The 26,090-nt window shown below is 37.4% G+C and overlaps 1 protein-coding gene and 1 pseudogene across 2 annotated transcripts in view; both read left to right on the top strand.

Moving 5' to 3' along the window:
* Positions 1-25,751, top strand: part of ARID4A (AT-rich interaction domain 4A) — a 69,575-nt gene extending 43,824 nt beyond the window's left edge. Inside the window, exons 17-24 of one of the 2 annotated variants that reach the window (XM_060619930.3) lie at positions 1,146-1,343; positions 6,245-6,329; positions 7,159-7,360; positions 8,929-10,062; positions 10,790-10,894; positions 14,795-15,001; positions 15,615-15,761; positions 19,284-25,751. In XM_060619930.3, the coding sequence (XP_060475913.3) occupies positions 1,146-1,343; positions 6,245-6,329; positions 7,159-7,360; positions 8,929-10,062; positions 10,790-10,894; positions 14,795-15,001; positions 15,615-15,761; positions 19,284-19,387 (2,182 nt within the window). In that variant the 3' untranslated portion in view covers positions 19,388-25,751. The remainder of the gene's footprint in view (positions 1-1,145; positions 1,344-6,244; positions 6,330-7,158; positions 7,361-8,928; positions 10,063-10,789; positions 10,895-14,794; positions 15,002-15,614; positions 15,762-19,283) is intronic. The other variant, XM_060619932.3, reaches the window with a different exon arrangement.
* Positions 10,070-10,783, top strand: LOC132669918 (10 kDa heat shock protein, mitochondrial pseudogene; annotated as a pseudogene).
* Positions 25,752-26,090: the final 339 nt, after the last annotated feature.

Raw genomic sequence — 26,090 nt, forward strand, 5'->3', positions numbered from 1 at the left:
GAGAAAATTTCAGACTTGAATATGAAAAAAAATACACCCTTCTATTAAATAAAGATTGAATATATAGACAAACATAGTTCGTATTCTCATTCTGTAACAGGACTCATGGAAACGGGAGATTTTTTTATCTGTAGACATTTCTGTTTTAAGTAGTTTCTTAATATTTTGAAATTACCTTATCAGGCTATAATATTGAATGTGTCCTTCGAGATAAAACATTTCTCAGGGCAAATGAGGTTGTCAAAGCTTCTTCATGTCGGTTCCCCTAGTGCTCCCCAGATGAATGCCCCACGTTTATTAGAGCATAATGCCTCCTCTGAAAGAAACATTTACCACTCATGACATTAGGATGATCTTTGGTGTAGATCTCTTCTGAATCCTTGGAGGGTTAATACAAAATGTTTTGTTTATAAAAAATACTGAAATATTGTCAGACCTCCCTATGTCAATCTCTTTTATACCTGATTATTTTAAACAAAAGCTGGTGGGAGAGGAGTAAAAACACAACAGAAATCAGTATGAGATACACAAAGCTTTGTTCTCCTGGTGCTATCCCACAGTTTCAACAAGTGACCTAATATTCAAATATCTATTGCTTCTTTGTTATGGTAGGAAAACCTTTAAAATATAAACTAGTTTAAAAGATATAGTTACTGAGGTAGATAGCCCTTGTTCATTATTCTGCCCACTAAAATAAAAACAGTTATGCTAAAGACCATTCTAAATTGAGCAGAGTGGTAGTAAAGTAGATTCAAGACAATTTAGTTGCAGGAAGTTAGAAACTATCTTTCGATAATTTTCACATAATAAGGTGGCACTTCAATATGAATCCTAAAGACTTTTTCAAAGCACATGGCTCTTACTTTATCAAAACTGATTAATTTGAGTACATCATCAACTGTGATTGATTGGCCTTTAAGAAATATGAATTTACTTGTGGTACAGTGCACCGTTACGTAATAAATAAATTCCTTAGTAGGTAGTTCATAAAAATCTTCTCCTTCTCCTCCTTCTTCTCCTCCTCCACTGACATGCTATTAAGGTAATACTTAGGTTTTAACTATTCTACATGTTGAATTCTTTTAGCATATATTAGTTCTCCATTAAATTATTAGTAGCATTATCAATGTTATAACTTGCTGCAGGGAAGAAACTGAAAGCAAATGTGACTCTGATGGGGAGGAAGATGAGGAAGACATGGAACCCTGCCTAACAGGAACCAAAGTGAAAGTAAAATATGGTCGAGGAAAAACGCAGAAAATCTATGAAGCTAGTATTAAAAGCACTGAAATTGATGATGGAGAAGTTTTATACTTGGTACATTACTATGGATGGAATGTCAGGTAAGCAGAAAACGTATTTTCTTACTATTGAAATTTATTTCCATGGTTCAAAAAGATCAATGTTGTGAAGAACCAAAGAAAATGGTATATATAAAACAAATGGTTACAAAGCATACCTTTTATCTGAATTTTCCAAGACTTTTAACATCTCCAGTGCTTTACTAGCTGTGTCAGTACTTCAGGCAAGGGTCACCAAGATCCTATGTGTAGTTGAACAGGTTGGATTTATTGCTCATTTGCAGTGAGGGAGAACACAGTAAGGGATGTTACCATGGGGCATTCATCAAGAGAGTGTTAGATGAATTCATGAAAGTCCAAGGCACCGCCTCTGGAAACAGCAGTAGCCCAGGATTTTATGGAAACATCCTGCAGACCATGGGCAGGGAGGCAGGCCTGAAGCTCCCAATGGTGCAGGTGGTTTGTCTATTACATTTATTCGAAATCATGCTCGTATCGGGGCACCGGGGTGGCTCAGTCAGTTAAGTGTTTTGACTTCGGCTTAGGTCATGATCTCACGGTTCATGGGTTGGAGTTCTGTGTCGAGCTGTGTGTTAACAACTCAGAGCCTGGAGCCTGCTTCGGATTCCGTGTCTCCCTCTCTCTCTGCCCCTCCTCCACTCAGACTCTGTCTCTTTCTCTCTCTCAAAAATGAATAAATGTTAAAATAAGTAAATAAAATTTAAAAATAAAAATAAATCAAGCTTGTATCAAGTATTATAATTCTAAGTTGATTAATTTAAAAATGTTAGGACTCAGATTTGAGCTTGTTAGATGATTTTAGGGAGGGTTTAAGGAAGTGGGTTTTGCTGTAGATTGGATGTGGTCAAGAAGTGGTGATTAATTGTGTGATTGGTTTTCTTAATAAATCTTATCTAGAAGAGAAGACTAGACCAAGGTTAGTGTTGTAATTGATAAAGAAGCAGCCGTTAGTCGCTCAAGATAAAAGGATGTTGGTCATTTTTGTGGGTTGGATAATATTCCTTTTTATCCTGTGTTTAGATACTATTATGAAGTGGTCTTGTTTTTGTCTTGATCTGTCATGGTCATGGGATAGACTTATCTGATGTTGATGTTCTGTGAAACTGTTGATGTTCAACAGGAGAACAACTGCATGTAGCTTTGAGTCCAGATCAGCTCTGTGGCTGATAGTACCAGGCCAGTTCCTCTACTCTTCTCTTTCCCCTTTGGAAAGTCTTATGTGTTTAATATCTCTGCTTGCCCTGTATTTGCTTGGAGCCAGAGTGCTTCAAGTTTTCCTTACATACTAGAAATGTGCTGTTATGTGTCAATTCCCTCACCTCTAAATCGGGTAAGATAAAGCACCTGCTTTATAGAATGTTGTGAGAAATAGTGCTTAACACCTGTATTAGCATACAAAGTGCTTAGAACAGTGCCTGGCATACAGTAAGTACTCAATAAATGTTGACTGTTTTCTTTAGTGAGGGAGAGTTAGGTTTCTTTCATTTTGCATCATTTTAAGAATATGGGTTTACGTGTGCCTGGGTGGCTCAGTCAGTTAAGCGTCCGAATCTTGATTTAGGCTCAGGTCATGATCTCATGATCGTGGGATCAAGCCCCACATCAGGCTCTGCGCTGGGCATGGAGCCTGCTTGGGATTCTCTCTCCCCCTCTTTGTTTCCAACATGCATTCTCTCTCTCTCTCTCTGTCTCTCCCTCTCTCTCTCTCTCTCAAATAACTTTAAGAAAAAAAAAGTATGGGTTTAATGAATAGCATATAAAACTTTAAAATTTCTCAGACTGGTCCCTATGTTCTTCACACTTGTGCCAACACTAGAAAGAAACTTGTTTAAGTTTGTTTATATATTTTGAGAAGAGAAAGAGCGAGAGAGCATATGAGCATGAGCAGGGGGAGGCAGAGGGAAAGGGAGATAGAGACAGAATCCCAAGCAGGCTCTGCACTGGTAGCCTGGAGCCTGATGCGAGGCTTGAAATAATGAACTGAGAGATCATGACCTGCTCCAAAACCAAGAGTCGGATGCTTTACTGAGCCACCTAGGTGCCCCACAAACTTTAATTTTTAAAACATGCTTATTATTCAATATTTATAGTTGACATACATTGTCCTATTAGTTTCAGTTATACAACATGATTCACCAATTCTGTGCAAACTCTTTAGTGATCTTAGAGATCTGTTGTTTTGTATGCACATATTGAATTCGGGGAGAGGGGTACTATCTTGTCAGCTCTGAGTCACTGTCTTTGCAGTTGTAGCACATTATAGCCTTTGATTTTTCTCTGCTTCCATTCAGTTCCAGCCATCCACTCTTACTCTGTGTGGATCTGCTCATCTTTCTAGAAAGTCCCCTTCCTATCCTTTACTCTCATCTTTTTAATATTTTACTATATGACTTAAGTCATTTTACTTATTTTTAAAAATTTATTCATTTTTGAGAAACAGAGTGAGACTGAGCAGGGGAGGGGCAGAGAGAGAGGGAGACACAGAATCCGAAGCAGGCTCCAGGTTCTGAGCTGTCAACACAGAGCCTGACGCAGGGCTCGAACTCACAAACCGCAAGATCGTGACCTAAGCCAAAGTCAGACGCTTAACCAACTAAGCCACCCCGGCGCCCCAACAGTCATTTTATTATATGCTCACGTTCTTCCTCACTGGTTATCTTCCCAACTAGTTACCTAACTGGTTACTGCTATGGTTCGTGGTTTTTCATTGTCCTTCTGTACTCCTAAAAGCTAGTATAATTGCGGTCTGCTGATGGAAACAGAGCCACTGTAGCTCCTAGAGAATCCAGTTGGGTTTCTAAAACAAGGTAGCATGTGCAATTGTGAGGGGAGTGCTGGTGTGTAGTTGAGAGATTCTGGGACCACCCTTGGTTGGCAGTATTAATACTGGAGTACCTACATGACATACTGTGGTGACCAGGCCATGTGGCCTCTAAATCAGAGGTGTACTCTAAATCAGACCTGTGCTTCTTAGTTGTGTGATAGGTCCCGTAAAAGTTTGAAACTGGGCAGTTACTCCTTTGCGCCTTGGACCAGATACATAAATAACCCTCTTATTGCATTTAGTAGACTGTCCTCGATTTTACTGTATGTCTGTCTTTTACACCAGACTGCAAGCTGCATGACAGCAAGGGTCTTCTTCTTACTACTCTCTACAGTGTACACTGTAGACATGTGCCTGGCCAGACAGTGCCTGGCATGCTAGTAGGCCCTCAGTAAATGTCCAAGTGAGTGATTATTATGAAATAAGGTAAGAATAAAGCCTGGTAAAATGAATATATTGGGTTAGTCCAGGAGGAGATCGTTTTTTCAAACCATAGTGCAGGTAAGTCACGGTCTTATGTCAACCGATATGTGGATATTGGAACTGTGTCCTTCCTTCGCACAGCTCCATGGTAACTAGGTTACACAGTGAGGGTATGGTTTCCATTAACCTGGTGCAGTTCAAAGTAAGGACTGCCTATAGTGTTTTTTGCCTGAGTGTTCAGATTTTAGATTTTGATTAAGCTCTATAAATACCTATATATTTACATAATGTAAGAACTGGCATTTAGTTGTAGAAAGTTTAGTTTCTTGTTTGCCCTGATTAGTAATGTGGACTGTGTTGAAATTTAAAAGTGATGTCAATATTTTGGAAGAAGGTATAAGGGAAATGAGGAGTTTTCAATTTGAGCTAAGCAGAATAAAAACTTAAAGGAAATGAAAGATCTTGGGGCATCTGGGTGGCTCAGTGGGTTAAGCGTTTGACTTTGGCTCAGGTCATGATCTCACAGCTCGTGAGTTTGAGCCCTGCATTGGGCTCTGTGCTGACAGCTCAGAGCCTGGAGCCTGCTTTGGATTCTATATCTCCCTCTCTTTCTGCCCCTCCCCTGCTTATGCTCTGTCTCTCTCAAAAACAAACATTTTAGAAAAATTTTTAATAAAAAAATGAAAGATCTCTAAAATTTTTCAGAGTCTTAGAGGTAACAGTTCAGAATAAAATTTTATTAGAAATATTAGCAACTATAGGGGCACCTGGGTGGCTCAGTTGGTTGAGCATCCGACTTCGGCTCAGGTCATGATCTCGCAGTTCGTGAGTTCAAGCCCCGTGTCGGGCTCTGTGCTGACAGCTCAGAGCCTGGAGCCTACTTCAGATTCTGTGTCTCCCTCTCTCTCTGTCCCTTCCCCGCTCATGCTCTGTCTCTGTCTCTGAGAAATGAATAAACATTAAAAAAAAAAAAAGAAATATTAGCAGCTATGTGGGACGCCTGGGTGGCTCAGTCGGTTAAGCATCCAACTTTGGCTCAGGTCATGATCTCACGGTTTGTGAGATCTAGCCCCACATCGGGCTCTGTGCTGACAGCTCAGAGCCTGGAGCCTGCTTCAGATTCTGTGTGTCCCTCTCTCTCTGCCCCTCCCCTGTTCACACTCTGTCTCTCCCTCTCTCAAAAATAAACATCAAAAGAAAAAAAAATACTAGCAGCTATAGAGTTCTGGGAGGAAAAGAGAGCTGAAAAGGACTTCATAAATAAACCTGGAACTGATCATGTTACAAATGTGAATTCACTTCACTTATCTCTGCATTCATTATTTGGTCAATAGAATGAATGCCAGTGTAACATCAACTTATTCTGTTAAGCTCAGGTCTGTGGGAAACAAAAGCTCAGTACAGAAAATAAAAGCCGTTTAAGCAGTCTTGAATCTGCATAGGTTTTTCTTGCTCATTTACCCTAAGAAATTTTCTTGCCTTGTCCTGGTGGTGGCAGGTTTACAACGCACCTCGTACAGGCTGGTACTTGTTACCAATACACCAGCCCCTGTGCTCTTCATGTTTCTGCCAACAGTAGAACTGAACTCTTTAGTTTTCTCACTGCTGTTTCATTTGGTGCATACATTTCAAATAAGATATTACTGTGAAGTTTTATTTTTTTCTCTGTTTTAAGGTATGATGAATGGGTGAAGGCTGACAGGATAATCTGGCCTTTGGACAAAGGTGGACCAAAGAAAAAACAGAAGAAAAAAGCAAAAGTATGTATATAGAGTCATATCCTTTATGATAAGTATAGGTATTATTTATATTATACTGTGTTTTATAAATCTTGTTTTCTCATTGTAATAATCATCTTGATTTCTTTAAGGTAATTGTGATTTTCTCTCTGGTAACCCAGAAGCTAAAAAGTAAAAAATGTAAACACTTTACCATATTGTTTAAGGAAAGATAAAAACCAGGGACTCCCTAGGAGACAGGCTTCAAACTCAAATGTCTCTAGGGGGTCTATAGTAAAAGGGTAAAACAGGATTGATGGTGACAAAAAAGAGGACACATTCCTCATCAAGAGAGGATGGAACTCACCACTCTTGTGGGATGCAGACTCAGGGTTGTCAGATTTTAGGATTTTTTTTGCAGACAACTGTCTTGAAAGCTAGTACTAGATAAATCTAAAACACATACCTGCTGGCTAGTTGTACTCAACATCCCTACCCTCAATTTTCAGCCTGTGCTGTAGAAATTCACCTAGGGTTTTGTCTGTTTGATGGCAGGTCTCTTTCTTGTCCTCAGGGAATAGTAATGAACAAGGAGGGGTGCTGAGTAGTTGTTCAGTTCTCTAATGCATGGACTCTGGCCTTCACCATGGGACTGCGGTGTTACAAACCATAGACTATCTTATTCATATAATTATAACTATGTTAGAAAACCACTTGTTTTTGGTTTTATAAGCACGAACTAAGAGTTGACATATAAAATATATAACCTTTTTTGAGTTACGGTTTTCCTTGGAGAAGTAGAATGTCGGTAGAATGTTCATTTTTTTCTAAGGCATCGGCCCTTCTCATACGTTTTGTTGCTGTTACCCAGAATAAAGAAGACAGTGAAAAGGATGAAAAGAGGGATGAGGAGAGGCAGAAGTCAAAACGAGGACGACCTCCTTTAAAATCTACCCTTTCATCAAACATGCCATATGGTTTGTCTAAGACTCCAAACAGTGAAGGAAAATCAGGTACCAGAAGTGCTCGCAGCAGTATGCCAGACAGCTCACCTCTGTCAAATGGAATGGAAGGTGCTAATTTTGAGGATCGTTGATTTTTTAAAAAATCAATAATACAATAAAACTTTACTTGTGTGAGAGATTCATAGAAAGTCATCTAAGTTTTTAATCTCATATAATTTAAACTACAAAACTTGATTTGAGATAAATATTTTATTTAAAAAAAAATTTAACGTTTATTTATTTTTGAGACAGAGAGAGACAGAGCATGAACGGGGGAGGGTCAGAGAGAGAGGGAGACACAGAATCTGAAACAGGCTCCAGGCTCTGAGCTGTCAGCACAGAGCCCGACGCGGGGCTTGAACCCTCGGACCGTGAGATCATGACCTGAGCCGAAGTCGGACGCTTAACCGACCGAGCCATCCAGGCGCCCCTGAGATAAATATTTTAGTCTCTCATGTTTACTTATGACTGAGTGATGTCTTACTTTAATTGGAATACTTTTCTCGTCAGTATTGTAGGAGTATTCTATTTTGAAAGAAGATGGGTTGACAAGTCATGCATCCTACTGTGTGCTGCACTGTCCTTCAGAGCATGCACCAGTGTCTCCTACAATTCAGTGCTGTTCACGCAGGATATTTCAACAAAGCTGACACCAAGGTGTTCAAAGCGCACAAACTAATGTGGTATAGGCATGTTTTGTGATGAGTATAGGTGAACATACTTTATTTTGCTTTTAACTTTTTTCTCACCTTTGTATGTTTTCCCATGAAATTTAAAATGTTAAATCCTTGTCTCATCAAAACGTTTTCCTCCCTTCAAGAAAAAAGCTATTCTGAACTAGGACTGCCTTTCGTCCACATGGTGTTTGTGTGTAAATTAGAAAAGGGCTTGCTCCCTCCTCATCACTGCCATCTACTGGAAGCTTATCATAACACACAAATGCAAGATGTCCACCAAATGAAGCGTGTCTATTTGAGTTTGCCTTTTTGGACTTCTTTACAATAGGAGTACCATGTGGGCAGAATTTTTATATTTTACAGTTCCTGTACATTCTCACAGCCCTACTTTATTATTTTAAAAAATTCTCTAACTTAAAGAGAATGAGTTCTTTTGCAAGAAGGTAGCTTGCCTATACTTTTATGTCTTTAAATCAAAAGAATATTTAAACCTTTGGGAATTCAAACTGCTCATTTTGTACATCTCTTCTTTTCACAATTTTTAAAAATAGAATGTCATATTCCTTTCTAGAGACACAGAATGCCCATTACGTTTATTAATCAGTATCTATTAGACCTCAGATCAAACCACTTAATGTATTAACTTACTATCTCAGTACTAGTCCTTTGCTTTTTCTGAGGATTTTTCATAGCCCAATTTCTGAGATTTTTTCATAGCCCAAACTAGCTCTTTTATAGACTTGAGATAGTAATATTTTCAGTGTAATGTGTTTTTACATGGAGTTAATTTTGCAACTTACCACTCCCTCCCATTTTTTGGCCCAAATGTATGATTTATCAGGAATTTCTACAGGGAAGTATTCAGTGGTATATGATTTAGAGTGGTAGAATTTTTATTCTAAAATTACATTGGTAATTAAGGCAGAAACCTTTGTAATACAGTAATATTTCCTCTTGCAGACTCTTGCTCATCTGATAGTGAAACAGAAGACCTTTTAGAAAAGAATTTGATGAATGAAGAACTTTCTCCTGATATTAAAGACCTAGAAAAAAATGAACACTTGAATGACGATAAACTAGATGAAGAAAATCCAAAGATTGCTGCACATACATTAAAAGAAAACGAAAGGACACAAATGCAGCCTTTAGAAACACTGAAGTTAGAAGTTGGAGAGAATGAACAAATAGTACAGATTTTTGGAAATAAAGTGGAACAAGGAGAAGAAGTTAAGAAAGAAGCTGAAAAATCTCCTAAAGGAAAGGGAAGACGAAGCAAGACAAAAGATCTTTCTTTAGAAATTATAAAGATTTCATCATTTAGCCAGGATGAAGCAGGAAGTGAATCTCATATAGAAGCTCAGAATCTAGAATTTTCTTCACTAGACAGTAAAAATTTTTCCTCTGCTGCTGAAGATGAAATTGACCAGTGTGCAAAAGAAAAAAAGTTGAAACGGAAATTACTGGGACAATCATCACCAGAGAAAAAAACAAGAATCGAGAATGGAATGGAAATGACAAACAGCGTATCTCAAGAAAAGACCAGTGACTGTATTGCATCTGAGGGAATGAAAAACTTAAATTTTGAACAACATTTTGAAGTAGAAAATGAAGAAATGCCATCATTAATCGCAGAGTCCAACCAACGCAGTCAAGAATTGACTAGTGAAAAATTTGACAGTCCAGCTGAAGAAACTGTAAATACTCCACTAAAAGAAGAAGAGGATGCAATGCCTCTGATTGGGCCTGAGACCTTGGTTTGCCATGAAGTAGACTTGGATGATTTGGATGAGAAGGATAAGACCAGTATTGAAGATGTAGTAGTTGAAAACTCTGAGTCTAACTCTCTTGTTTCTATTCCACCTGCCCTACCTCCTGTTGTACAGCATCACTTTTCAGTAGCTTCACCACTTACTCTCAGTCAAGATGAGTCTCGAAGTATAAAAAGTGAGAGTGACATAACCATTGAAGTTGATAGCATTGCTGAAGAATCTCAAGAAGGTCTCTGTGAGAGGGAATCAGCAAATGGGTTTGAAGCCAGTGTTGCCTCTGGTACCTGTAGTATAATTGTTCAAGAAAGAGAGAACAGAGAGAAGGGTAAGAACTTTCTAGGGAGAACATCAGCCTTTACGTTCAGCCCCAAAATTAGTAAGTTAAGAGTTTTAGGAATTCTTGATCTGTAAAGTTCGCACCCTCCCTCCCTCCTATTCTTTCTTTCCTTTGTACATCACGTCCCTACTTTCCCTTCCCATGCCTTTAAAAAAAAAGTACATCGAGAAATTCATGTGGAGTAGACAGGTGAATAATACAGCTGCTCTTGTGGCGGCGGTGGTGGCTCAAGCGCAGAAGACCAACTGCAGCGGCCAGAGTTATGGCAGGACAGGCGTTTAGAAAGTTTCTTCCCCCTTTGACCGAGTTTTAGTTGAAAGGAGTACAGCCAGAACTGCAACTAATGGAGGCATTATGCTTCTGCAAAACTCTCAAGAAAAAGTATTGCAAGCAACAGTAGTAGCTGTCGGACTGGGCCCTAAAGGGAAAGGTGGAGAGATAACAAGCATTTAGCGTCAAAGGTGGAGGTAAAGTTCTTCTCTCAGAATATGGAGGCACTAGAGTAGGTCTAGATGACGAGGATTGTTTCTTAGAGAGGGTGACATTCTCAGAAAATATGCAGACCGAAATAAATTATTATTGAAATGGTATCATGTGAAGCTGCCCATTCCACTGAAATCTCTCATCCTGTAAATAATTTCCATGTCTTTTATAATAAACTAATGGTATCCAAAATATATGTATTTTTCAAGTCGTCTCTTCCCCCTTATTTCAGGTCAGAAAAGGCCAAATGATGGAAATAGTGGATTATTGGCAAAAAAGCAAAAGCGTACCCCAAAGCGAACAAGTGCTGTAGCCAAAAGTGAAAAGAATGGAACAGGTTGGTGCTTTCCAATGCTGGCTTTAGACAGCATAAATTTAGTTAATATTTTCAGCATTTTGTTGGCTTGATCATTTGTGTCAATTTAAAAATAAATTTGGTTTATTATGTTCTGAAAATAGCAATTTTCCCATTAGTTTTTGATCTGAAGGGGCTGATCAATTTTATTTGGAGCTGGAATAGCTGTGATTATTTTTTTTATGTTTACTTCGTTTGTATTTCTTATGTAAAGCAGTTTAATATTGAGGAATGTATTTGAGGATCTTGAATAATAGAAAAGTAATATTTGCTCTAGTGGTAAAAACAGATTAAGTTTACATTTCTGAATGGAATGGTTTACTTTAATCTAGAAAACCTGATTTCTAAATAGTATCATAGTATTTTTAAAATGGGGGATAATGAAATTCATGTGGAAATAAATGAAGAAATTAACAAATCAGTATGAATCAACAGATTACATGAGAAAGATTTTTGTACCATAAGGAATAAAAACTGTCATAGAATATAATAGAAATAAACATGGTTGATTTTGACAAATTAAAGTTTTATCTCTAAAATAAGCCTTCATACAAGTCTGAAAGGAAAATTCCAGGTTATAGTAGATACATATTCCACAGAAGGAGCATATAATTTTATACAAGATCAAAGGCATTTCAAAGGAAAATTTCTGAACCATAGCCACCTGTGGCTGGACAATACAGATGTAGAGAGAAAGAGCGATGGGAAATGAGAAGAGAGAGGCAGTAGGAATTACCAAGGGCAACTGAATAACATCATTGTGCCTGGCAGATACCACGTTTGTCACATAAAGTGAACCCCACCAGTAATGGGACAAGAGGAAATCATGTACTACCTGGCAGGATACAAGAAGAACACAGCTGCACCTCTGTGACATTCCTGTCAAAGATGCATAACCTGAATGTAATCATGAGGAACCATCAACAAATTCAAACTGAAGGGTATTCTGTAAAATAACTGGTCTGCAATTTGAGAAATTGTCAAGGTCATGAAAGTCAAAGAGGAACTGTTCCAGATGAAAGGAGACTTAGGAGACATGACAATTAAATGCAGCATATAATTCTCACCTGGATCCTATTGTTACAAAAGACATTACCAGGTCAAGTAGAGAAACTTGTATGGGATAGGAAGATTGGATGATGATAATAGATTTGTGTTCATTTCATGATTTTGATGGTTGTATTGTGGTTCTATAAGAGTGTGGTGGTTTTAAAAACAGATCTACAAATTTACTGATAGTCCCCTCTTCAAGAGGCAAAGCCTGATTCCCTTCCCTTGCATGTGGGCTGAATTTAGTGACTCACTTCTAACAAATGAAGTGATAGAGTAGGACTTCAGAGAACAGGTCATGAAAGGCACTCCAGATTCCTCCTTGCTCTCCCTTGGATCACTTGCTCTGGGGAAGGTTGGCTGACAAGTCATCACGGCACAGCAGGTATAGAGAGGTCCACATGGTGAGGAACTGAGCTTATCCTGCCAACAGCCAGCAAGGAACTGAGGCCTCCTGCCAGTAGTAGCCATGCGAGTGAACCGTCTTGGAAGCATATCCTTCAGCTCTAGTCAAGTCTACAGAGACCACAGCCTCAGCTAAAAGCTTGACTGCCACATCACAAGAATTACCTGAACCAGATCACTCAACCAAGCTGCTCCCAGATTCCAACACTCAGAAATATGACATATAAACTGCTAAGTTGGGGACCAGTTTGCAGATAACACGAGGAGAATGCTCTTGTTTATAAGAAATAAACACCAAATACTCAAGTGTGGCAGGGCAACTTAACCTTCAAATGGGTCAGAAAAACATTTTTTGGTAACTGTTCTTACAGCTTTTTTCTAAGTTTGAAGATTGTCTCAAAATAAAAAGTAAAAAGGATTAAAAAGGAAGAAAGGAGATCATCAGTTTTACTTTTGGGAAAGAATATCTGGCTTAATCTTTGGCAAGAAGAAATGAACTGAAGAGATGGGAAGTGAAATCATTAGGACTCAGTCATTATTAGTTACATATGAGGGACTGGCTAATGGACACATGGGATAGAGGAGTAGCAGCAGGCTGTTGGAAGGTAAGTAATTCAGGGAATGTTGGGCTAGAGATACCCAGTATTAGGGAAATAGGAGCTTCAAAGAGTCTGTTTTTAGAAGATGGTTGTGTAAAGGATTGTAAGAAGATGCGATTCCTGTGGAAGAGATGTAAAAAGAGAAAAAGGACCAACAGAATTATGTGAGATATCTGTATGGGCACTGATCTGAGACAAATGCAAATCAGTAAATGCCGGTGGGTTTGAATAAAAAAGTTTCAAATGCTATTGGATATGCAATAAGATTAAATACATTGATTGGATTTGTTGAGTTGTAAATGTTGGGACCCTAACAAGAGCACAGGAATGTGATTAGAAGATGTGGAAATGAGGATAACAAAGTTTCTTTCAAGAAATTTTACTTTAAAAGAGAAGGAAAGAGGTGCCAGCTAAAAGGGGAAGTTTTCTTTTTCCCTCCTCTAAGAGTGGGAAAGATATAAGCATGTTGGTAGACTCTGGGAAAAGAAGTTGAAGCTAAAAGAAGATGGATAATTGATGTTGAGATATTCCAGGGGAGCTGGGAGTGGATGGTTTTAAGAGTACAGCTGAAGAGAGTAGTCTTCAGAAACACTCTCTTTTTGACCCCCCCCCCAAAAAAAAAAAGTCAATAAAGACAGATACAGATAGAGGAGAGGCTGGGAAATTGAGTGGGTAACCCTCAACCTTGCCTTGTCAGAAGGCAAGGTTGGCTTTTGAGAGAGAGTAGGGTGGAAGTAGGATATAGAAGATGTGGGGCGGGGGGGGGGAGGAAGGAAACAATTCTAATTTATGATGAAGTGAAGAGCAAAAGCATCTCTAAGTACAAATTTGGTGAGGAGGGATAGAATTGCAAACAATTATGCAATTCATATGTATGCAAACATATATATGTTAAAGGATGTGTATACATCAGGTGTTTCTGTCCTTCAATTATGCAGTTTGGGTTGTTTTTGGTTTTAAACATAAATGGGGCAATACTACACATATTGTTTCATAACTTTGAGTTTTCATTTAATAATATATATTGGATATTTTGCCATTTTTGTTCTTATAAACTTTAGCTAATTCTTTTTAACCACTTTAGCAAAGTATTCAGTAGTATATTTGACCCTTGAACAACACAAGTTTAAATTGTGCAGGTCCACTTATAAACAGATTTTTTACAGTACTGTAAATGTATTTTCCTTGTGATTTTCTAACATTTTTTTCTGTAGATTAATTTGTTATAAGAGTACAGTATATAATGTTGTATATAACATACCAGTGTATGTTACTCAACTTTGTTATCAGTAAGGCTTCTGGCCAACAGCATGCTATTATTAGTAAATAGGTTTTGGAGGAGTCAAAAGTAATTGTAGATTTTTGACTGCGTGGGGGTCGGTGCCTCTAACCCCAACGTTGTTCAGTGATCAACCGTGTATAATTTTTAACCATTTTCCTACTGGTGGGCATTTAGATGTCCATTTCTTTGCTATTAAGAAATTTGTGCATTTGTGGGGCACCTGGGTGGCTCAGTCGGTTAAGCACCAGACTTCGGCTCAGGTCATGATCTCACGGTTCGTGGGTTTAGGCCCTGCGTTGGGCTCTGTGCTGACACCTCAGAGCCTGGAGCCTGCTTCGGTTTCTGTGTCTCCCTCTCTCTCTGCCCCTCCCCCGCTCACGCTCTTTATTTTTCTCAAAAATAAATACACATTAAAAAAAGAAATTTGTGCATTTGTACACTTATTTCTGTAGGATATTACAAAAATGCAATTGCTGGGTCTGCTGCATTTTGATATTTGAGATTTTTATCATTTATAATCTCTGAATCCATTTTTTCTTATTATAGGACAAAGCAGTGATAGTGAAGATCTTCCTGTCCTGGACAATTCAAGTAAATGTACACCAGTAAAGCATCTTAGTGTGTCTAAGCCACAGAAGCTTGCACGATCTCCTGCAAGGATTTCCCCTCACATCAAAGATGGAGAAAAAGATAAACACAGGGATAAACATCCAAATTCATCCCCTAGAACATATAAATGGAGCTTTCAACTCAGTAAGAAGCTTTAGAAAACCTGAATGTATATTGTAAAGTGGTACTTACCTTAAAATGTCAAAATGAGAAAAAATGATTACCAAATTCATTTATGTAGGTTTCCAAATGTTGCCTTATCAGTAATTACCACTTAAATATAAATCTGTATCTTTTCATGATACTAACCTGATAAATACTAACCTGAAAGATCTCCAGTTACAAAATAAGATGGTGATTTGTATATATCATTGAAACTGAAATACCCTTTCTAGTATTGGTAATTGCAAATAACTAATAAATGAAAAAATCATCTATACAAAGAAACAATTTAGATAAATATAATTATAGATCACAGTTGCTGTGTGTTGATGTTTTCCTGTTTTTTGCTGATCATTTAAGTAATACATCATTAAGTAATATATATTTAGTACAAGAAATTTGAGTTATACACAGAAATCTTACTCATGAATGTAATTAGTGTCATACTTGTTTATAGAGCCTTATTTAGCTATTAATATGTAAAAGTTTTCATAAATTAAAGCTTTTGAGGATTTATAAGTTGGATTTTTGATAGAACTGCCATATTCTTTTAAGTAATTTTTTTAAACCAAATTAACTTTTTTTTCCCTTTTAGATGAATTAGATAATATGAACAGTACAGAGAGAATCTCTTTTCTCCAAGAAAAATTACAAGAAATAAGAAAATATTACATGTCTTTGAAATCTGAAGTGGCAACCATAGACAGGAGGAGAAAAAGATTAAAAAAGAAAGACAGAGAAGGTAATTTGATTGTAATTTTTCTTCCTTCTATTTTTCAAATATATATATCCTATCATTTTTGAAGACTTAGGTTAGTCTTTGAATATATATAGTACACATTGTTGTTTTTAGATTCCTTATGCTGTCTTTGTGCTATTGTTGAAATGAGTGAGTCAACAACTGAATTAATCAGGATGAGATTCTTGAAAAGGACTATGAACTGTTTTACAAAATGTGTGATTTTAGTAAATGTGATGGGTTCTTAAGAAGAGTTACTCCCTCTGAAATTCAGTCTTTGCTCAACATACATTTATTGGCTACCTATTAACAGGCACTATATCTGTTATTATGAGGTTCACCAAAATTAATGGACATATGAGCTTATCTTCAAAGAGATTATTTTGTTGGGATCATAAATTATTTCCTAAGCAGCTCAACAACATTCATTGAAACAGTTCAGCTCAACAACATTAATGCATACACACTATGTGCTAGGCCCTCTTCCAGGTGGTAAGTACAGAGATGAATGAAATACGGACCTTGATCTCAAAAGATCTTAACTTCTAGTGGGAGAGTGTGTGAGGAGGGCCCCAAGAGTGATACTACTTGGTGGGAGGAGAGATTAGTTTGGATTAATCTTGGAGAGAGAGTAATGCCTGGCCTATACCTTAAAACTGCACAGAATTATAGCTAAACATTGGTATATTCACATCAGATCCATCCCCAAGCCCCACTATAAAATAAGAGTAAAGAAAAGCCCTGTACCCACAAGAACAAGATAAGGGGGCAGCAGACCACAGTAGACAAGACATATCAACAGCTTAACTCTTACGAGCTGAGAAGCAGACAGACAGCTGTAACTGTCCTAGCAGAGTGCAAAAACCTAAGCTTGTTTATCCTTGCATTAGGACAAAACAAGAAGCAAGCCAGTCTATATCATATCACCCCAGAAAGCAGGGATATATGTGAGATTAAAAATGGTTGAAAGTGGAAGGAGAAATTGGATTCTTTCGTCCCATGCTGTGAAACAAACTACCCTTTTCTGCAGCTTTAGCAGAAAAATAAGAAATTAACTTATTGGAGGGAGAGGGGAATGAATAGGCTTGTAGACTTCAGGTACACCAGTCTTAGCTGAAGGTGAGGGTTAAGTGCAAAACCAGAAATAAGGAGCTTGAGCAGAAGTATACAATACTGAATGATGAGATTCCTATCCCTTTTCCAACTGTAACTCTTATCCTTTTGGCTTCCTGAAAGCTGACAACTAAGCTTATGCTTATTCTTGGGAGGAGACTGAAGAATTCCTCTGGAGAAGCTGCTCAACCCAAGAGGAATGACTAACACAGATACCAACATTTGGAGGTTCCTGAACCAAAAAGCAAGATCCTTGCCAATCAGTACATATACACTGCCCATCACTGAAAAGCTCTGCATACTTGTGCACAGCTTCCAGTTGGCTTTTTGATATCCTCCTTTTAAATATGGAAGCCACAAGAACAGATAGGAAGGCTTCTACATAAAGGTAGAAACCAAAGTAGAAAATGAGAGTAAAAAAAGGACCTTGGAAAAAACAGACAATGTCCCATCCAGAACATCAAACTATAGCTAGACACAGACACAGGAAAGGTATTGCAGTCTTGAAACGAAAATATAATACTAGTAATACAATTCAGGGACCAAGAAGGATCTCTCAAAAATTAAAAATATGATAGGAATTTAAAAAATGTAATAATAGAAGAGAGAGCAAAGCTAAAGAAATTCCAGTAGATGGTCAAAAAGACAATAGGAGAAAAGAACTAAGAGAAGTATAGGATCTGGCCAAGAGATACACCTTCTGAATCACAGAATTCCTAGAAAAAGCACTGAGTAAACATAGGACACTGTCATCAAAGAACTATTATAAGAAAAATTTCCAGAAATAAAGGATATGAATTAGGAGATTGAAATAATTCACTGTAATCTCTCTAAAGAATGGGGGAGAAAAATCACACCAAAGCACATTGTGAAATTTCAGAATCCTATGTGTAACAAGAAGATCCTAAAATTTTATCATATAAAGGCATATCTAGGGGCGCCTGGGTGGCTCAGTTGGTTGAGTGACCCACTCTTGATTTCCGCTCAGGTCATGATCGTGACATGGTGGGCTCGAGTCCCAAGTTGGGCTCTGTGCTGAGCATGGAGCCTGCTTAAGATGTTCTCTCCCTCTGGCTCGCTCTCTCTCCTTCTGCCCCTCCCCTGTGTTCGTGCGTGTGCTCTCTCAAATAAATAAAATTAAAATAAAATATCTAAAAAAAGGGTCTCAGAACAGCATCAGGTTTCTCGTGTCAGATTTCTCAATGGTAGCACTAGAAACTAGAAGCCAAACTAGAAACTAGAAAGCTAAGAAGACAACATGAGATCCAGCAAACAAGGAATCCTACCTAGGAAAACAGGCAAATACCAAGGTGATGAGTGAAAGCTATAGAATGACCACTGCAGAGCAGGCTTAGAGAGCCAACTATTCCAGAAGTAGGATGTACATGAGGGGAGGGCTTTGGGAAGGCGGTCTCTTACAACAAGGTAAATTACCCGACAGGCTTGCCCATATTGAGAGTTTTCTGCCAATGCAGAGACTCCGGGGATGTATTTCTGAGAAGATGAGTTGTATTATATGTGGTCTTGAATCCAGTCCAAGTCCAGCAATCTTTACTCCTAGAGGTAAGACGGAGCTAATGGAAGGAGATCAGGGTTTCCACGTTTGTCCTTTTCTTTAAAGACTGTAATAGCAGGCAGTCTTTACAGAACTTCTAAACACAAAAAGAAAAGCAAATTAACAAATTGAAATTTCTTCAGAGCACCCTGACCTGCTTTAAATTTCCTAAAGGTGATAGGAGTTTCACACAACTAAAAAAAGATTCTTTCATTACAGTCTTCCCTTTTTTGTTTTCTTAGTTTTTTTTAGTGTGAAGTGAGTTATTAAAGTGAGACATTGAGTGACTTCTGGCATATTAGAATTTATAACAACAAGTTACATGTCACAGTGATAGTACATGTATACACTGAGAGAGATCTACTTAAACAAAAATTTTTAATTTTAATTTTTAATTTTCCTAAATTCTTATTTAGGAACAATTAGGCAGATTGGCAGGAGATAGGAAAGGGTTGCCAAGAAAGAGAAGATAAAGTACATAAAAAAATGGCAAAGTACCAAATGCACAGAGTGGTGATCCTTAACCTGTGTTATTTCCTCCTGGAGAGTTATGTTAAAGTCACGTGAGGACTTTTTTCTAATCACACAACTACACTTCCATCCCGATCCTTATGATTCTGATACCTGACCTAGATAACTACTGTCGCCTGTGGGAATGTCGTGTCCATTAGGTCTGTCGGGCAGGATAAGGATAGGAAGCCAGTGGTTAGCTGGTTACAGGAAGTTCTGTGAGATGTTATTCCTTTAGCACCATTTAAGGGGACTGATTGAAATGAATGGTAAATATATTTCTGATTTGCCAGTGGCTGGGTATCTTTGATCGTTTTGGGTCTAATGTAGTTGTTTGGCTTCCGCAGTGTCTCATGCAGGAGCCTCCATGTCATCTGCTTCGTCAGACACTGGAATGAGCCCATCATCATCATCTCCCCCACAAAATGTGCTTGCTGTAGAATGCAGGTGATGAACGCTTTCTCTGCCTTCCCAGCAGTTTGCTGCCATGGACATAAATCCCAAAACCCTGAAATACAACCACAGAAAGCACTCAACTGGTTTGACATTGCTAAGTATATCCTGTATACTTTTCCAGGCTGGATTGTATCTATTCCCTCTCTTTTCTTTTCTTTTCTGTTGCAAACAATAAGCTGATTAATAACTGAAGGTTAGGCAGCCTGCCATATTTGTCATAATTTTTCCTAATTTTTCATTTTTTGTGAAGATAGAAAAAGGGCACTTAGCAAATTTGAATTTGTATAATAAAGCTTTCAAACGTTATAGAAATCATAGACAAGCAAGTGCACATGATAAACATCAAAATATTATCCAGCTGAATAGTGACTGCTGCACTTTCACTAAGATGTATTTGAACACTTGGTGAGTAGGGGGTTTATGTTGTGTTTTTTTTTAATGTTGCTGTTGTTTTTTTATTTTTGTGGAAGCACTTGCTATTTAGAACTGCCAAAGTATATGTTCAGCAGTGTGCCCAGGTTTAAAGGTGTAAATGGGACAAAATAAATTGTGAAAGGAAGTGTAGTTGACTGAAAACTACAGTTGTAATAAGTCTTCCACTTTTTATAGGATTTTTGAGCACACAATTATGCAAATATTTTAATGTTTATTAATGTTTACAGTGGAATTGTGAATAAGTTTTCAGTGGACTATCTTATCCCTTGACAAAAATATTTTGTCTTTTTTCTATGTAATTTCAGAGTTTTTATTTTGTTACAAAAAGACAAAAATGAAATATATAACAACAATGAAGTTATTTAACAAGATTTCTAAAGCTGAAAATTTTGTGTAAAATAAGGTATTATCTTGCAACTTGTTAAATATATTTATTCAGACATTGGATGTTGTATTTTTATGTATTTTTTAAAATATTAATAAAATGGAAAAAAAGAAAATTCTAGGTTAATTCACTCTTTGGATGACAATAGCTCTCAGCTGTCCCTTTCACAGGAGGTTGCATCCAGCAGCTCTGCCCGCGCTGAAGGGAGCGCGTCTCCGTCCTTCAGACAGCACGGACTCTAAATGGGCATCTGCATCATTAAAGTATGTCCTCGTTTAGAAACTTTGGCAGTCCTAGTATTTAAACTGTTTCGAGGATCAAATTTTTGGTTGCCCTTACAATACTGTGTCATAGTTTTTATGTTTGCTATACTGCCGAATAAATTTCTTATCTCCCAAAGTTGAGATGCAACAACTAAGTAAAGCAACTATGTATGCTTTGTCTGTGAATTGTTCCACAGACTGATACATTTTGTAAATAATTCTTCCAAAATCATGTATTTAAAGCATTTTTGCCATATACATTATGTAAAAAGGTGATTTTTTAAAATCAGTTTTTAAATTCATGTTTGTACATTGAAAGGGGTTTTTTTTAAACCTCCTTTTCTGTGTTTAATATGCTGTAGAGTAATAACCTAGATGCTCTAGACTGTATATCAGGATCTGATTTACAAGAACAAAGTCAGAGCCAAACACTAGTGATGGCATAGCATTACTGAAATCATTGTTTCTTAATTTCATTTTACCACATTGTGAACTTGTGATTCAGATTCCTTCCATTTTCGCAGAGAATTAAAAAGAAAAAAAGTACTCTTGTAAAATGCACTTTCCTGTCTTTTCTTTGCAAAGCAGAAGTATTTCAATGTAAAATAAAAATGGAGCTCAGTGGGCAGTATTAATAAAGGCCATGTTTTAAACATAGGCTTTATATTTTTAGTTTTCATTTAAGTGATTGTTTTTTTCCCAAGTGCCAGTATCTTACAGTTGGAAAATCAGACTTTATAAAACAAAGCATATTCGATATATTCATCAGTCTTTACAATAAAATGTTTCTAGTACTTAATTATAAAAATGAAAAAAGTGTGTCATTCAAATCTAGTTGGAACTTGGAGGCAACCGTAGATTCATACGTTGGATATTTTAATGATTTCCTTCACTAACGATTCAGTAAATGAGATAACTGGTTACCAGCTTGAATGCCATCCCTTCTAATCAATATAAATCTAGTAATGAAGTATTGGGACTTTGCTGCAGAGAGCACAATTATATATTCATTCAATGGGTATACGGACACTATTAAAATCCTTCTATTTTGAAGCTGGAGAGGATTCTGAAAGTAAATGAATATGGACTATTAAATTCAAGTATGAGGCATATTTTGAATTTAGCTAAATTTAGGATAGCACTTGCATGTGACTAAAAAAGTATAAAGATACTCTTTAAAATAGAAGGTGCTGTCTCCAAAGTTATTTGAAGATTATCGAGGTTTATTTCAGTATTCCGTTGTGTGCCTTTATTGTTTGTTGTATTTCTAGTTTTCCTGCCCTTCACTAAAAAAACATGTTTGAACTTTGGTATATAGCGCGCGCGCACACACACACACACACACACACACACACACACACACACTCTGTCTTCTATGAAATTGCTTTAAGTTATAGAAATCCATATGGGTTAAGCTATTAATTTGCTTATATATCTTTCTTACAAATTCTAAAATATAACTTTCTTATAACCCCTGTAATTTAACAGAACTGTCAACACTGTGAAAGCATTTGAAGCTATATTCAACCACACATAAAACGTATTACCATAATTCATTCATCAACAATTTGTCAGGTATCTTCTGTGTGCCAGGGACTGTGCCAAGGCCCAGAAGTTAAAACAGTGAACAAGACAGAAAAAGGTCCTTGTCTTTAGGCAATGTATGATCTAATGAGATAGATGTTTATTTCTTAACTATACGTGTGACAAACATATTAAGGTATGGGGTGCCATGATATACGATATAGGAGCCCAACTAGTTTGAAGGTAAAGGTGGTCAGAGAAAGCTTTACAGAGAAAGCAACAGTAAAACCCTCAGTGAGGATAATGAATTGGCTAGGGATGCAGGTTGGGAGAGTAAAGCGCTCCACGTGCATGGGGCAAGGGGGTAATGAGCCAGGGCAAAAACACTTAAGTCGAGAGAGGCAGGAGCCAGGTCACGCAGAGACATTCATTTTATAAATAACTCCTCCCACATCATGTATTCAAAGCAGTTTTGCTGCTTTAAACCCAAACCATGCACCTGCCCAGCTCTGCCTCTTCCTGCTCCTCTGTTCTCCCCACCACTCTGTCCCTACTTGTCCAGAGCCATCTCAAGAGCCACTTTTCAATGAAGTTTTTGCTGACTTACCACCACCAGAATATCACTGCCTTTTATGCTCTGATTGCATTTTCAACCTATTATTTTAGTTGACAACTTGCCTTGTATTGTGTTTACTTATGCATGCATCTTTCTACCCTACCAGATGTTTAGTTCCTTAAGTACCTAGTCATACTCGTATCCCACAAAATGCCTGATCCAGCATCCAATACACGGTAAGATGGTCAAAAACTATGTTTACTTAAGTTGAAAAAAATTACTTTTGGGTTGCTATTGTTTCTGTTTTCTACCAGTGATTTTTATGTACAAGTCAGACATCTATAAGTTGTCTTTGTGGTTCTTTTCACAAGGGAATAATGTGAAAATATCATTTGAACAGGGTAGACGTGTTAAACCATCTAATCCTCAACTCAAAATATTCTTAAACTGATGAATTTTTTTCCTTCTTGTGTCTTCTTCCCTCTTCCATTACTCCACATGGTTACACACAGATTTTTATCCCATTACAGGAAGACAACGGTATGTGATGGCATTCATCATTAGTGAAGGTTGAAGGACTCTTACAATGGAGTCTGTACTAATGCAGAATTTCTAACATATGCTTGGTGTTTTCACACAGGAGACATTTTTTTTTGTAGGTCTTTACATTTTGTTACAAAACCAAATGACGTTTTTTCTTGTTAAGCACAAACAACCTTTTTATATATTCATATTAGACCCATTATATCTTTTTAAACAGAGTAAGAAGGGCAGTGTTTATAATTTTAGAATTTGAAGTTAACAAAATTATGAAATTATCTTCATTTTGTGATCTGTATCATCAGAATTCATTTTGAAAAGTTCTGCGACAAGCTTAAAACTTCCACATAAATAAATGATTATTCCACACAAGTAATTAGATTTCTTCTCAACGCTAAGTTACATTAAATAAGACCATGTGGTTCAAGAGTCTCACCAGTTTAGGTTGCCAGATTTAGCAAATAAAAACACAGGACACACAGCTAAGTTTGAATTTCAGACCAACAACAGATAATTTTTTAGTGTAAGTATGCCCTATGTAAAAGTTGTTACTTACCTGAAATTGAAATTTAACTGGGCATCCTATATTTTATCTGCAAATCCTGCAAGTAATTTCTTTTCCACTATATCCCAAGACATATTTATCCTCTAGAGAACCTTTTCTCAGTCCCCGAACCTTTTTATGGAGGATAGCAAACTCTGAAGTTTCTCTTGGTTTCAAAGGATGAATGTGCCTCGGCAGTCCATGAGGGATTCTGAGAATTAAACCATTTCCTTGATGTAGCCATTATCTCCAGGACTGCCCCTATAATAGCTAAGCTTTGACAAAACAGTTGTGAACACACTCAGGCTTTACTGGTGGTTTTCCTTTGATGGGGCAGTTTTCCCACCAAGTGGTAACTGCTCTCAGAAATTCTCTTGGGTCCCGATCCAAACCTGCTCTCAAAAACCGAAACTAAATCTAAATCCATTGAAATTTAAAACTTTCTAAGGCACTTAATAATTATGAATAAAGCCACTAGTAGTATACACATACAGGCTTTTGCGTGGACATAGGTTTTCAATTCCCTTGGGGAAACACCTAGAAGTAAGGTTGCTGGATTGTATGTGCACTCTACAATTCTGCATTCCCAGCAGTGATACACAAGAATTCAGTTGCACTACATCCTTGTCAGCATTAGATATATTCATTTGGGGTTTTTTGTTTTGCCATCTAATAGGTGTATAGTGATATTTCATTGCGTCTTTTTTTTTTTAATTTGCATCTCCTTAGTGATTAATGATGTCACACAGATTTTTTAATGTCTTGCAACCTCAAGCATTAGAAAGTATTTAAAGAAATAGGAACTCCCATGTAGTGTGTGCAGGTGTAAATTAATACATCTATTTTGGATTTGTAAAGATGAGGGGAACACCCCCTTGACCAAACAGTTCCATATATCCTAGAGAAAATCTACGGTGTATGCTCCAAGAGATTTATGTTAGACTATTCTTTGCAGAATGGTTTGTGCTGACCAAACATCCTAAATGTCCATTAACAGAAGAATGGATAAAAAAAATTATGGCTAACTCAGGGCGCCTGGGTGGCTCAGTCAGTTAAGCATCCAACTTCGGCTCAGGTCATGATCTTGGAATTTGCGAGTTTGAGCCCGTGTCGGGCTCTGTGCTGACAGCTCAGAGCCTGGAGCCTGCTTTGGAGTCTGTGACTCCCTCTCTCTGCCCCTCCCCGCTCACGCTCTGTCTCTCAAAAAATAAATAAATGTTAATAAAACATAAATAATAAATTATGGCTAAGTAATTGAATACTACAAAGAAACCAGGGAATAATAAATAGCAGAATTAGGAACCCCGCCCATTTCTGGTTCCCCAGTCGGTATTTGTTCCATTACGTTAGTGTCTTAAGCTTCTGCTCCCTGGGTATCATGGTTGCACTTTTAACAAAGACATCATCGTTTTAAATGACTAAAATGAGAACTTATGGGGTGTGGGATTCTCCTTACTAGGACTTATCAGTACTCATTTATAACTGAGCTAACTATTTGAACATGGCAAATCACTTGACCACTGCCAAGTGTCAGATTTCTTATCTCTAAAGTGGAAAGGTTTAGATTCTAAAATTGTTTTCAATAACTGCTTTAGTTTCAGAGGCATTTAAAAAGTTTTAAATCTATTGCTTGAGTAGGTAATACATCCAGATGGTTCAAAATAGGACACCAGACTATGTGACAATCTCCTACCTTTGGCCTTACTTTCCCCTTCCCAGAGGCAACCGGTGTTATCAGTTATCCTTCCAAAAACAACTATGCTTTCCTGATTATTTTTACAGCAACACACAGATACCAACATACCACAATTTATTATCTGGACCCATAATGATGGACATTTTGCTCTGTTCTAATTTTTAATACAATGCTGTAGCTAACAGCCTTATATATATGTCCTTTCACACATGTGTGAGAATACCTATAGGATAAATTCCTCGAGTGGAATCACTGGAGCAAAGTATTTGTGCAGCTTTAATCTCAACAGATATTGCCAAATTGTCTTCCATGAAAGAGTTGGAGACAATGTGGAGGAACTAGAATTCTCACACCCTACTGGTGAGAACACAAAATGGTACAGGTACTTTGGAAAAATTTTGGCAATTTCTTAAAAAGTTAAACTTATGACCCGGTCAACCACCTGTTGATACTCAGCTAAGAGAAATGAAAGCATGTGCACACATAGTAGGTGCAAAGACTTGAAACAACCCAAATGTCCATCAATTAATGAATGGATAAATTGTTGCATATCCATAAAGTGGAATACAACCCAGCAATAAAAAGGAACAAACTGATGTATAGGCAACAAAACAGATAATATAACTATGCTGAGTGAAATTTAAGCCAGACAAAAGAGTACACATACTTTATAATTCCATTTATATAAAATCTGAGAAAATACATTATAGTGATAGAAAGCAAATCAGTGGTTTCCTGGGAAACTGGTAAGGAAT

The sequence above is a fragment of the Panthera onca genome, chromosome B3, assembly GCF_046562875.1.
Source record: "Panthera onca isolate mPanOnc1 chromosome B3, mPanOnc1 haplotype 2, whole genome shotgun sequence".
NCBI lineage: Eukaryota > Metazoa > Chordata > Mammalia > Carnivora > Felidae > Panthera > Panthera onca.